General features: G+C 39.1%; 1 protein-coding gene across 5 annotated transcripts in view; it reads right to left on the reverse strand.

Moving 5' to 3' along the window:
- The window catches only part of SEC23IP (SEC23 interacting protein), a 90297-nt gene that overhangs the window by 45262 nt on the left and 30010 nt on the right, over positions 1 to 15025 (reverse strand). For 4 of the 5 annotated variants that reach the window (XM_079900081.1, XM_079900080.1, XM_079900083.1 and 1 more), the window contains 5 exons: positions 10677 to 10832; positions 10189 to 10291; positions 8705 to 8890; positions 7864 to 8026; positions 6940 to 7041 (listed from right to left, as the gene is read on the reverse strand). In XM_079900081.1, the coding sequence (XP_079756207.1) occupies positions 6960 to 7041; positions 7864 to 8026; positions 8705 to 8890; positions 10189 to 10291; positions 10677 to 10832 (690 nt within the window). In that variant the 3' untranslated portion in view covers positions 6940 to 6959. The remainder of the gene's footprint in view (positions 1 to 6939; positions 7042 to 7863; positions 8027 to 8704; positions 8891 to 10188; positions 10292 to 10676; positions 10833 to 15025) is intronic. The other variant, XM_079900082.1, reaches the window with a different exon arrangement.

The raw sequence follows: 15025 nt of genomic DNA on the forward strand, positions 1-15025 counted from the left end.
ACAAAATAGGAAGTGAATTATCTGTTGGGTTAATCTGAGGCTTTTTAAAGAACAATCCTAAAAAGGGCTAAAGGGCAGAAAAAAATTCTTCAGCAAAATTGTCTATGCTTGAATGAACCAAGTATAGAAGGATTGTTAATATTTTAAATTAATTATTTTATAGTACCAGGATAACGTTGGGAACTAACTTCTTGCCTAAATTTCACAACCACGTATAAGAAGTAAAACAATTACAGTGAACAAATCATGTGTGAAATAAAAGGTTCTTAATTTTTCATATCAGATGTATCATAGTCCCAGGCAGGAATACTACTGTTTGGAGTTTGTTTTGCTTTGTTTTGTGCAGAGAGAATGTCAGGGGAACGTAAATCATTTCAAAATTCATTTGGAATAATAGCCAAGAACATAGTATACCAAGAACTTGCACTGCCAGATATTCAAAACTTTCACTGATTCTAAGACAGCATCAATTGTAAGATGCAATATTGTTTTATGTACCATGCAAAGAAAAGATGTCCAGCGTATGGAATCTAAAAGCAGACAGAGACCCTCACAAAAAGTGGGGATACCAAATGGCAACAGCCTCAATGAGGGGTTAAAAAAATAATAGTAACAACGCTTCCTCCAGAAGAGAAGGCAAAGAAGCCTGCATACCACTTCCTTGACAACAGGAAGAGGGGGAAATAATTCCTTGATATTTGCACTGGTACCTCCACCCCAACCTGCCTACAAATTCTGTGCTCTGAGTTCACACTACCAGCAAAGGCCAAGAAAACCTCAAGCAGAGATATTAGCTTCAACAGACTCAGACTGATAGTGCCCCCAAGTGACTAGCAGAAGAAAACTCAAACCCTCTCAGGGAGAACTCAACTTCCATTAAGGCAACAGCTGATTTTTAAGATGCACTCCATATTTAAAGATGCTAAAATGTGGAAAATACATAATATGAAATCAGATACATCACTTATTTCTCTGGTAGGCAGATAAATAACTCAATAGAAGAGATGTCAGAAAGCCAAGAAAACAAATATTGGGCATATGATTAAAAAAAGGTCAAACAATAATAGCACATGATAAAAACATCAAGCCAACGACAAAAGGGTACACTGTTCAATATATGGCACAGACAAAAGAGATTAACTATTTAAGAAAAAAGTTCAATCCCTCTCTATACCATATCCTTCTAACCTATAAAGTTAGATGAAAAAAACAAAACCATATAAGAACTAAAAGAGAATAAATATAATTATCTAAATAATAATTAATCTTAAAAGACTGGCCTACATATTTTTAAAACATGCTCCCCGCCCCACCCCTCAAAAACCCAAAGCATAAAAATAAAAGGCAAATGTCAAACTGGAAAAAAAATTTGCAATGACCAAAGGTTAATACCCTTAACTGTCATAATTATAAATCAACCAGAAACAGAAATACCCCACCCCACACTGCCAGAAAAATGTACAAAGGTCAAAAACTGGCAACTGACAAAAGAAGAAATGGCCAATTAAATACATTAAACATGCTCAATTTCATGCTCAATTTCTAGTAATAGAAATGCAAAATAAAACAATGATATAATAATTTCTAGCTATCAAATTAGCAAAACTTTTAAAAAAACCAGTAACACCCAGTGTGGGCAAAAGGGTGCAGCACTTATATGGACGGCCGCTATGAAACTTCAGCAACCTTCCTGAAATGCAACTTTACAACAAATACAGATCAAAAGCCTTTTAAAAATGTGACTATCCTTAGATCTAACAACGCTACGTCTAGGAATTTATGCCAAGCAAACAGTCAGAGATGTGCAGAAAGTATGTACAACTACATGTCAGAATTATTTATAACAGTGAAAAGTTGGAAAATCACCTAAATGTGCAACAGTGGTAGATAAATTAAGGATTTTAATAAATAGAACTATAAAATGAAATATAATGCAACTATTAAATATCCATGTATCTCTGAAGCACTGTTCATACTAGTAAAAGATTAGATAACCTATAGGCCCATCGGTAAGGGACAGTTAAACAAATTACGGTGTAACAGTCAATGGAATACTACACAATCCCTGAAAAGAATAAGGCGGCTCTTTTGTTCTGATATATATTCTTTCTGCCTGAGATGATCTTCCTCCCCCAGATATCCACCTGGCTCACTTGCTCAAATGACATTCTATCAGTGAGAATGTCCCTTGCCATTTTATACAACAGCAACTTGTTCCCATCCCAAATGCACTCCCTCTTGCCCTTTTCCTGCTGCTCTATTTTTAACCATCCGGCACACTGCCATTGTTTATTTACAGTCTGTCCTCCCCCAGAGGAAAGAAGATCCTTGAGGGCAGAGACTGTTTGGTCCGCTGCTGTGAACCCCGGGGCCTAGACACTAGTACCTGGCAGTAGGTAAGGTGCTCAGCGAATGATGCATAGATGATGGGTGGGTGGATGGATGGGTGGATGGATATGGGAAAATCTCAAAGATACAAACATAAGAAGCGTGTCTTATTTTGCTAGTATTTGTCTTTTAAAAAGGAAAAAATCATGTATGTGTTAGCAGATGTCTGGAAGGATACACAAAACTTGGAACGCTGGTTGCCTCCGGGTAGCGACACTGGGGAAGAAGTGTAAAAGGGAGGGCCCTCTCTTCTGTCACTTCTAAAAGGTGAACCAGGGACCTGGTGTTCCAGTGGGTAAGACTGGTGTTCCAGTGGGTAAGACTCCACGCTCCCAATGCAGGGGGCACAGGTTCGATCCCTGGTGGGGGAACTAGATCCTGCCTGCATGCCGCAACTAAGGGTCCGCATGCTGCAACTAAGACTCAGCGCAGCCTAAATAAATATATATATTTTTTAAAAAAAGGAAGAGTCTCTTCCTAAAAAATAAATAAATAAAAGCTGAACCAACTGTATGTATAACCCACTCAGAAAAACAAATAAAAATGGTAAATATACACACACCCATGTTGTAGGCTGAGGTGGAAAAACTATACAATATACTCGCAAGTGGAAAAAAACAGGCTACAAAATAGCAAATAATATGAAATACACCGATGAGGTGGATGGACCTAGAGACTGTCATACAGAGTGAAGTAAGTCAGAAAGAGAAAAACAAATACTGTATGCTAACACATATATATGGAATCTAAAAAAAGAAAAATGGTTCTGAAGAACCTAGGGGCAGGACAGGAATAGAGAACGGACTTGAAGACACAGGGAGGGGGAAGGGTAAGCTGGGACGAAGTGAGAGAGTGGCATGGACATATATACACTACCAAACATAAAATAGATAGCTAGTGGGAAGCAGCCGCATAGCACAGGGAGATCAGCTCAGGGCTTTGTGACCACCTAGAGGGGTGGGATAGGGAGGGTGGGAGGGAGATGCAAGAGGGAGAAGATATGGGGATATATGTACATGTATAGCTGATTCACGTTGTTATAAAGCACAAACTAACACAACATTGTAAAGCAATTATACTCCAATAAAGATGTTAAAAAAATATATGAAATACACCAAGACTTAGAAAAAGCTTAGAAGGATTAACTTCTAACACTTTTAGTTAGCAAGATTATAGGTGATTTCTGCTGCTTCTTTTCTACATTTTTCTTTAGTTTCTGTATGAGGCACTATCGTTTTATAATTTTTTAATGGTTTCTGAAGCACACCGAGCACTTGTTTAGCAGAGGGTCGCAGCACCCAGATCCCAGGGCACAGTGACTCCCTCCCAGCGTTGCCTCAGTGATCCTCACTTTGCGTCTCCCATCCCAACCTCTGGGTCACCCACTGGGAAACTCCTCACTCCTGTGATTCTCCGACCTCATCCTGCACTGACCTCTCGCTTTTTTCAGTCTCTATCACCTCCCTTAGCTTCCTTGTCTTTCTCCTCCTGTCTTGGTCACCCGGCAAAACCCTAATCCTAGTAAACCCAATTATCTCTTACTGTGCACCTCAACCAAGTAGCAGCACATGGCCAGAGGAAAGTCAGGCGATCGTGCTAACTGCACTCACTTGAAATTTATTACCAGAATATTGAATGGGCCCTCAAGCCTGCAATACAATCCTACCACACTTTGCTGGAAAATTCCCTTTCCCCACACTCTGAGGTGAGTGTTCTTCTGCTCCCCTCTCTCCTCACGTCTCCCACAGCCCTTGACCGTGACCTTACTCTCACACACTTAGGACAGGAGGCCAGAGAACCCCGGTCTACCCACCACCACCGTTACCCACTACCCATACTGTGCCCTCACTCTCGGCCTTCCTCCAGTCCCATGGAAGAGGCAGCCCTGCTCTTTTTCTAAGACAAAACCCTTCGATCTGCCCTGGCCCTATCCCCCATTGACTTTTCAAGTATTTCCTCCAATAATATCCCCTTTAGTTCTTGCATTCTCAACTTCTCCCTCAATACTGGATCACTGTCGTTAGCAAACGAACGCACCTTAATATCATAAAATGTCCCTGTCTTATTTCTGTTAACCTTCACAGCGAAACTCCTTCCTCTGATCCCTTACCTCCCCTCAGCCCACTGAGCCTCTGCTGTATTAAAACAGCTTTGCTCAAGGTCACCAATGATGTCCTATGTCCTCTTCAAGCCAGTGGCCCATTCTTGGTCCTCCTCTTACTTGACCTCTCAGTGGCATTTCACATGGCTGACTGCTCTCTCCTTGAAACAATCTCTCAGCTTCCCTGAGACCACGAGCCCCTGGATTTTCTTTCACTTCACAGACTTCTCTCTTCTCCACTGACACACTCCTAAGTGACCTCATCCAGTTTCTGGTTTCAGGTGGCAAGTACGTGCTGATGATTCTAAGGTTATTATTATCTTCAGACTAACATCATCCACTACCAACTCTCCATCCCCACAACCCCCGAAACCCTGCTCCCCCAACAAGCCTTCCCAAGAAAAGGTACCAGCAACCACTCAGTTGCTCGCATCAAAATCCTAAGGGCCATCCTTAACTCTTCTTTCCCGCACTCCCCTCACTGAACTCATCTGTAAGTCCTGGACATCGCTACCCCCGCACTAGACCTGAGTTCAATCATCTTTCACCATCCCTATCACTACAACCCTAGTCGGAGTCACCACCAGCCTCTTACCTGTTGTCCCTCCATCCCTGCCCAGCAGTCCACCCTCCACCCAGCACCCAAAGCAATCTTTCTAAAGTATAAACCAAATTATGTCACTCCTCTTCTTAAAAACGCCCGGTGTTTCCATTACTCTTCGAATAAAATGTAAACGTCCTACCAGATCCCTCGTAGTCAGGCCCACCTACCTCTCTCCTCTTCTCCCCTCTGGCTACACGGGTCTGCTCTCTGTCCCTCAAACACAACACATCGGCTCCCATCTCATGGCCCTGGCAACTGCTCTTCTTTCTGCCTGGATTTTTCTCCCCATATCTCCAGGTGTCCACCTCCTTCTCATCATTCAAATTTCAACTCACATATCATCAGCTTGGCAAGGCCTTTCCTGGAAGCACCACCAGTCACTCTCAACCTCTTCCTATTTTGTCTTTTCCACAGAACCTATCAATAGCTGACATTTACTTTTGAATTAGAGTACAGGCTTACTGTAATCTCCTCCCAGCAGAAGGCAATTTCCTTAAAGGTGAGAATGCAACCTCATTTACCACTTATCCCCAGGATGAAAACTGGCGTCTGGCACATAGTCAGTGCTGAATAAATATCTGTCAACCAACTGAATGACTATTTCATAACTGAAAATCTGGACTGAGGTAACTCTTGACATTACATTTAGCTTATTTTAATATTATAATATCAGAAATGCTGAGAACTGATAAAACTGTATCAAAAGCCTGATTACAAAATGGCCTTTTATACCTCTTACCTACTCTGTTAAGGTTTTCTAATACACATTAGGAAATGACCTAAATATCCATGAACAGGAAGCTGGCTAAATATGATGGGGCACAGCCATACAATGGACTCCTATGTAGCCATTAAAGAGAATGAAAAAGATCTACACAAGCTACTATGCAAGCTGTACGGCTGATCAACAACGTCAAGCTGCAGAACAATACAGTCAATGAGATCCCTTTGTTCTGACATGAACACATATTTGATTGGACATGCACAGGAAAATTTCTCTTAAGAAAATCCTACTAAACGTGGTTACCTCTCCAAAATAAGAAGGTGAAGACTGAACTTATCATTTATGATTAAAAAACCAAAAAGTGCCAGGAACCACTTTTGATTTCAGCAATCTAGAGCTCACCACTTTGCATTTCACTCTATCAAAGGCTATAAAAGTTCTTTTTAAAAAACACATTACCTGTTTTTTAAAATGATGTATAATCTAGTGAGGAAAACCTGGCATCAGCTGTCTCAGGAGCACAGTCAGGTTACAGAGTGTGGCCAACTTGCAGGTTGGTTTATGCATTATAGGTTTAACCCCTTCTCTATTCCTTCCCTTGATAATGACTGGGAATGCTTAAAATAAAACCTTTACAATCTTTCAAGCAGTTTGGGGTTGAGGGGGGACATGGGATATGTGACACAGGCTTAGTCAACAGGCATGAGTAAATTTTCGGAGATGCTTCTGTTTTCCTAATTAAGATAGATAGATATAACCCATACTACCCTTTCTCACCTTCTTCATGCCCCGAACACAGATGTGATATCTAGAACTATGGGAGCTATCTAATAACTACGAGGCAACAAGAGCCAACAGGCAGGTGAAAAGATGCAAACGATCTAGTGACATCATTCAACAGACGAACCCTTCCTGTTATGTAAGAAAAATAAACCTCTATTTTTTTAAGGTATTGTGAGTTCAGTTCCTTAATGTCTCTACTCTGAATTTTAAAAAAAAGAAAGAAAGAAAAACACTCAGAGGAAACAGAAAAAAGAAAAAATTATAGTCAACATCAACTCCATAAAAGAGGCTTCAGAATGAAACATTCAGAATTTATACACACAATAAAGATAAACTCACACAGTGAAGCCGAAGTCCAATCAATGCTGGGGCTGCTCTGGACTAATGCTCATTGTTCGATAAATTTCTTTAAGTAATAACAGGGCAGTATCTTCAGATTCCCTATTACAAAGAAAAGCACATTTACTTAAGAGATAATTAGAAATTAACCTCTAGGACTTCCCTGTCGGCACAGTTGTTAAGAATCCGCCTGCCAATTCAGGGGACAAGGGTTCGAGCCCTGGTCCGGGAAGATCCCACATGCTGTGGAGCAACTCAGCCCGTGCACCACAACTACTGAGCCTGCGCCCTAGAGCCCGTGAGCCACAACTACTGGGCCTGCGTGCTACAATTACTGAAGCCCGTGTGCCTAGAGCCTGTGCTCCGCAACAAGAGAAGCCACCACAATGAGAAGCCCACGCACCCCAACAAAGAAAGCCCACACGCAGCAATGAAGATGCCGCCAAAAATAAATTAATTAATTTTTTTAAAAAAAAGAAAGAAATTAACCTCTATGCATAAAGATGGAGAATGCAGCTTTGGTTTTATTCAATTCTACCTAAGAAGGGCAAATGAAAATAAAGTAGTGTAATCTCAGAGCTGTCCTTAAAAACTGGATGAATACCAATCAGCTCCAAAATAGCTGTGCTGCAGTTCTCCTTGGTGACGGAGGATACACAAAAGGATGGCTTTCAAAGTCCCTACCATTCCCATTCTGTGAAAGGCATCCCTGCAAAAACGGTGTGCAAGTACCAAAGGCCTTTGGTCAAAGGCAGATGACATGCTGCCATCTTGTGGATAACTAAACTAAAGGGGGAAAATACTGATTTTGAATATATGGGCATTCAAATTGCAAATGGTAAATCAGCAAGAACCTCACTAAAACTGCTGTATGTGCTGCAACGTAAAGGCCACATGAATGTTATCAAAGATGAAAATACTTACCAATAGCATAAGTGACTCTGAAGAGCGAAAAGATATTCATTAAAACTCTCTATTGGCTTTTCTTGAAGAACATAGTCAATTCGGCGGCCTCCGTTTAACATTCCAACCTTTCCTAAGTAGTCCTCATCCTTGGAAAAATCTGGGCTTTCAACAGTCTTTTCTGCTAGAATTTAAACCATTTCAATATCAAAGTCAATCACTTAATCATTATCCTTTGACTTTAGCTGACCTTCTGGGCTCAAGAGAATATTGCTTGACACACGTAGCAACCTGGGGAACTACCAGGCTCACTTCCCATTCCTCCAAAGAGCCAGGGGAAGAGGGGCTGGTTTCCCGAGACAGAGGAGAAAGAGCCAACGAGCCGACAGAAGTTTTGAAGAAAAGGGGTGAGAGAGCGTTGTAGAAAGAAAGGAAATAGAATTAGAATCTGAAAGAATCAAAAACATCACGGCACAACGACCTGACATTACGTGTACAGTCTACAACGACACAGTACAGTCAGACACAGTACCAGGAGAACATTTCTCACAGGGGGTCATTCAGATGCCTGAATACTAACTTAGTTCTCAACTCTAACATTCCACTCTGGCCTTATGAATCTCAACAAAATTTTAAGCCTGCAGGGTAAAAAGTTCAGCAACTATGAGCCCAAAACCTATAAAAAAAAAAAAAAAGGATGACATGCATTCTGAAGTACAGTTTATCCTGATTTTCCTTTATAGGAAGAGCCTCTACACTTCAACAAAAAAGACTACAATGGAAAACCATCATCAAATAATTTATGTGTGCTATGTTCACAAATAATATTTGTACTGGAAAATGACTCAAATGTCAAATTTACCTTCAACTACTTGCTTTTCTTCTTCTTCTTTGATTTGATTGGCTACCTTCTCCAATTCTTCTTGCAGCTGAGTTGAAGAGGTATGAGCACGGGCAAACTCATTTAATGTCTGCCAAGCACTTTTCAGAGAGCTAATGAAACCCTGCTTCAAATCAGATCCCATACGAGAGAGACTTTCTTTCAACTCTAAAGAGATTAAGATGACATATCAAGTTATTAGTTACTGGGTTAAATTCTGCACCACAAAAATTAAAAGTTATACTGTTCTCAGACAGGATAAGACCTCTTACTCTTCTCTTTCTTTTTTTTAATTATTATTTTATTTTTTATTTAATTTTTTTGACATCTTTATTAGAGTATAATTGCTTTAAAATGGTGTGTCAGTTTCTGCTTTTAACAAAGTGAATCAGTTATACATATACATATATTCCCATATATCTTCCTACTCTTCTCTTAAATGTCAAATATATGGAGTTTCTCAGCCAAGAACTTCCAATGTATTAAAATGTTTTGAGGAGTCTTATTGTCATTTTTTTTTAACAACTAAACTTGATCCAGCCTAAACCTATACATTTCCTCTCACCAAAAAAAAAGGAGTTCAAATACCATAAAAATGTAATAAGCACATTTATGTGCTTTATTTTTACTGTAAGTTAAAAAATGGGCCCACAATATTAAAAAGATGATTGTTTTTCTAATACGTATTGGTGAAATGGTTTTGAGAATTTGAGATTCTGATATAACCACAATTTAAACTTCTAATTTAAAAATGAAGGAACTCCTGCCCCTTCACCTTTTCTGCTTTTGTCTAATAAAAAATACATGAATTCATAGTCTTAGCGTATCAAATTTCTCATTTAACTCAAAAGAGTTAATTGTGTTTATAAAGCATGGTGCAACGTTAGAAAAAAAAAGAAAGATATTTTAAATAAGAGGGCATGATCACTGTTCCTTCTTTTAAACCTATGGATAAGAAGTACTATACACCATTAGCAGGCATAAAAGAAACCTAAACCTTACTTGGAATTATTATCAATCCATTTTGTTTAATGAATTTTTTTAATAGGAAAAGTTTGTTTAGTTAGCAAGGAAAAAACAGCTTGCTTGACTTATCATCAAATTTTTATTTCTTGATGGTTTGGTCATTAGTTCAAAAGTTACTTTGCTTCCCAATTCCAAAAACTATAACCAAATTCTATGCACCTCATCACTTTATTACCAACTTTCTCCATTCCTTATTATGTCAACAATTAGAATGTTATCAAGGAGAAATCATTAAGGAGAAGGAACTCATTCATAACTTTACAGCTCCTGCAAATAATTAGTAAACATGTTCTGAACAATGTAGGCATTTAAATAAATAAGAACTTAGTGTTAAAATTTTCGTAACTCATTACAAATGACAGGAAGGACACAATTCATTACAAATGACAGATTACAAAATGACAGGAAGGAAACAAGTTTTTATAGTATTTGTTTTTTACCTAAATGAAGTCTTTTTCTGCCTTTGTGATGCGGAATGAGAACTGCTTTTAGGTCCAAATCTGGTACAATCATAGGTTCTAATCTATATGCCACTGGATCAAGCTACAAATAGAAGAATTAGAAATCTATGAAAAGCTGTTTTGAGTTATATATCTTAGTTGAGTGAGAAAACAGGTAACTGGCAAACCAGAGATTTTGATTTTCTTTTCACACCTTATTCAAATACTGGTAATTATAAGAAGACTTCCAAGTTTGCGGGTAAAATTACTTGGCAAGCAAAGCAAGAAAATTATTTCCTTGAACAAAGTCTTTTTGGTAGAAAAGTTTATCGGAAAGTATCAGACTGTATTTTTTAGGTCAGAGAGCTGAGTTGTACAAAATCAAAATCAGTATTAATTCCTAAGAAATAAGAATCTGAGAATCTATTAGGATAAAGAGGACTGGCGCTTCGTCTTCTTCAAAATAGAAGTAAATGCAGTTCACTCACTGGATGATAAATATTGAAGAACCCTTTGCAGGTAGGAAGCCTGTAGTTCTCATCTATACTATCCACTCCTCGAATAGTGAGAAACATACCAATTGGAGATCCCAAGGCAAAGAAAATCTCTGGTTCAAAGTCTAAGGAGTTGTAAACAACAGAAACCTAGAAAGGATCAGAAAACAATGAAAGATGGTCATTCCAATGTCATGTAATACAAAATTCAAAAGTTCAAACTGGAACTGCACTTAATTAAAAGCATCCCAATATAGCTGATGCCCCTCCAGGTGTGGCTTCAGTGCTGATAACCAGTCACAGACAGCTGCTGCCAGCTGAAAAGGACCAAAACATTTCCTTTTGAAATCTTTACATACTAATACATCCTGTGACTACACTTTTACTTACTGTGTAAAGAAGTAAGTAAGAAGTAAGTAAAAACCATAAAATATAGTGTATGGAAGCATTATATTCATTTTAGTTATAAATGTGGTCAAAACTACAGACTCTAGAATCAAACTGCCTGGGTTTGAATCCTGACTCCATTCCCCACTGTGTGACTGACCTTGGGCAAGTTTCTTAACCTCTCTTGCCTCCACCTCAGTTTCCTCATCTGTAAACTGGGGATCATAACAATGCCAAACTCATAATGTGGTTGAAAAATAAATAACCTAATCCACATAAAGTGCTTAGCATATTTTAAGCATCCAATGACTGTTACTTCTATTATAACTACCATCCTCATTCATTAGGCTTGTTTCTTTCCATTAGAAATGTGAGCGTAAGCTGTGGCAAAGCGAGAGAGTGGCACGGACGTATATACACTACCAAACGTAAAATAGATAGCTAGTGGGAAGCAGCCGCATAGCACAGGGAGATCAGCTCGGTGGTTTGTGATCACCTAGAGGGGTGGGATAGGGAGGGTGGGAGGGAGGGAGACGCGAGAGGGAAGAGATGTGGGAACATATGTATATGTATAGCTGATTCACTTTGTTATAAAGCAGAAACTAACACACCATTGTAAAGCAATTATACTCCAATAAAGATGTTTAAAAAAAAAAAAAGAAATGTGATTTATCCCAAAAGAGCTCGTTTGGGGGAAACGTCTCAGTTCACTGAGAACTGCCTAGAGTGAGAGAAAGCACCCACATTCGGACAGCACTCTATAAGTTACAAAGCTCTTCTGTTTGTTGCTCAGTGACAGAATATGAGTCTTCATCATTTTAGTATCCTGAGAATGAAGAACAATGAATGGCATAATCCAAGTGCATGACAGAGGTCCACTGAGAGCGAAGGGCATGGCAGGAACCCTTGTTCCCGCTTATCAGACGAAGACAGTGAAGCCCAAATAGGTGATGTCACTTACCCAGGAGCACACAGTGAGTGGCAGAATGAGGATTTCTAACTCCCAAACCAATGCTCTTTCTACTAACTAGGCTGCCCTTCTAACAAAGTCTAGACTTCACATCCCTTTGTTTGCCCATATATTTGCAAATTCAATAGTTTCTGCTACTGATGAGGGCCACAAAATACTCTCAAGATTATGTATCTTCCCCCAGTTCCAGAAAAAAAAAAGAGAGAAGAAAAAACAAAGTTAAAAAAATAATAAACTGGAAAAAATATTTACATCAAGGGGCCAATATCCTTAATATATAAATTCTTAACTATCAGTAAGAGAAAAGCAACCCAATAGAAAAATAGGTCAACCAGCACCTCACACACACACAAAAAACCCCCTAAAAACTAGGTGATAAAACATCTAACCTCTCTAGTGCTCAAAGAAATACAGTGAGGTACAGTTATCAAAGATATAAATGAAATACTAAAAAAAAATTAAAATCTATTTTCATGTAAAAAATTATTTCTTTAGAAGAAGTTACACAAGTAAGAATACTATATATTTTTAAAGGAGAATGATAATATCAGTACTAGTGAGGGAGAGGAGAGAGAGGCAATCAATCTTATAAACTGCCAGTTGGAGTACAAACCGGCACAACCTTTCCAGGGGCAAGCAGCAATAACTATTAACATTCTCATGTGCACGTCCTTTGGCCCAGCTATAAATACTTCCAGTTATTTAACTGAAAGAAAGATAAAAAATGTACACGGAAAATTGGTTTAAAACTGTTTATCACTGGATTGCTTAAAAGAATGAAAAATTGCCTACATGTCCAACATTATGGGTTGAATGTGTTCCCTCCAAAAGAGAAATGTACCACTACCTCAGACCTTACTTGGAAATAGGGTCTTTACAGCATTACAGTGGGCCCTAAATCCAATATGACTGATGTTATTATAAAAAGGAGAAATCTGGACACAGAGACAGGCATGCACAGGAAAGATGATGTGAAGGCAAAGGGAGTCTGCCATGTGAAGATGGAGGATTGGAGTGATGCACACAGAAGCCAAAGGATGCTAACAACTGCCGGCAAACCAACAGAAGCTAGAAAGAGGCAAGGAAGGATGCCTCTACAGGTTTCAGAGGAAGAAGGCCCTGCTGACACCTCAGTCGCGGAACTGTGAGACAGTAAGTTTCTGGCGCTTAAGACCACCCAGTTTGTGATACTTTGTTATATGGCAGCCTATTATAAAATAGGCTTTGTATTAGATGATTTTGCCCAGCTATAGACTAATCTTAAGTGTTCTGAGCACGTTTAAGGTAGGTGAGGTTAAGCTATGATGTTGGGTAGGTTAGGTATATTAAATGCATTTTTCACTTTGGATATTTTCAATTTACAATAGGTTATCAGGACATAACCCCATCGTAAGTCAAGGAAGATATGTATGATATTCTAGTATTTTCCATTTTTGTTAAAATATATATGTAAATATATGCTCAAATAAAAGTGTATAAGGCCTTGTTCAAACTGCTAATGGTGATTAGTCCTGGTTAAGAGATTTTTTTCCCCCCTCTTCTTTTGTTTAAATCAGTATTTCTTGGCTTTCTGGCAATGAACGATGCACACTGTGGATTACCACAACACTTTGGGTAACAAAGGAGATGGCATGTGACCTGGGCTGGATCAATCAAACCATGCCCCATTCCCCAGGCAACAAGAATTGGTCCAGAATGGACTTGAGACTCAAACGAGGTCAAATAAAATCCCTCCTTAAAAGTTTCCTAATTGGACCTATCGGGGTACATTCCTTTACCTCTTATGGTAATAAAGCTATAAGGAGATGAGCCCAGAGCCACTGACACCCACCATTCCAGGTTCACTGGAAGAGAAGGCCAACTCCCAGGGAGAGGCAGGCGGGTGAGAGTGTCCTGATGGCGCGGAGCCCCTGGTTCCACAACTCTGACATTCCAACCTTCACAGGTAGGTGAAGAAATACCTGCCTTTAATTTGCTAGAATCTGTTCAAGTTTGCTCATGTTTAAAAAAAAGACATTTTTAAAATGCAAATTTTGGGGCTTCCCTGGTGGTGCAGTGGTTAAGAATCCGCCTGCCAATACAGGGGACACGGGTTCGAGCCCTGGTCCGGGAAGATCCCACGTGCCATGGAGCGACTAAGCCTGTGCGCCACAACTACTGAGTCTGTGCTCGAGGGCCCGTGTGCCTAGAGCCCGTGCTCCGCAACAATGGAAGCCACCACAATGAGAAACCTGCACACCACAACAAAGAGTAGCTCCCACTCGTCACAACTAGAGAAAACCCACGCGTAGCAACGAAGACCCAACACAGCCTAAATAAACAGATAGATAGATAGATAGATAAATAAATAAAATGCAAATTTTATGGATGAGTTAGGCTTAAAAGCTTTAACAGGCTACAGCAAACATCCAATAACATTTCCTGCCTTCTTTAAATCAGTCATGAACTCACTTAAGAGAATGGAACCATATAAACAACTATAAATATACTGACAGTAATATTGTCTAAAAAGATTTTAATACTTTTAAGCCATTGAGAAACAATATATCATTAAATGCAGCATTATCAACTACTTGGTAGGTTTTTACAGGAATATTTCCCCCAGGGAAGAATTATGAGTAATAAAAAACATAAGTTGAGGGAATGCAGCAAGCATCTCTCACAGAAATTTAACTATATCCTGAAAATAATTTTCTAACTATCACCACTTCCATTGCTAGTGGCTAAGACACTAATGCTATAAAATTATGAGGGGTGAAAAAAATTGAATAAGGACAATTTCAAAAGCTAGGTGATATGTTCAGTACACATTCAGTCCCTCATTTCGAACATCGTGAAAGAAGCATACAATTTTTATTAAGAGAAATTCAGTTTTCTCCCCCCGACCAAAAAAAACTGTTGAATAAATATTTAAAGAATCTAAAGCTAACCCAAATAATACAGATATGTGATTCCAACATAAAATACATGGCCCAAGTCAATACGT

This window comes from Stenella coeruleoalba (assembly GCF_951394435.1).
Source record: "Stenella coeruleoalba genome assembly, chromosome: 16".
In the NCBI taxonomy this organism is placed as follows: Eukaryota; Metazoa; Chordata; class Mammalia; order Artiodactyla; family Delphinidae; genus Stenella; species Stenella coeruleoalba.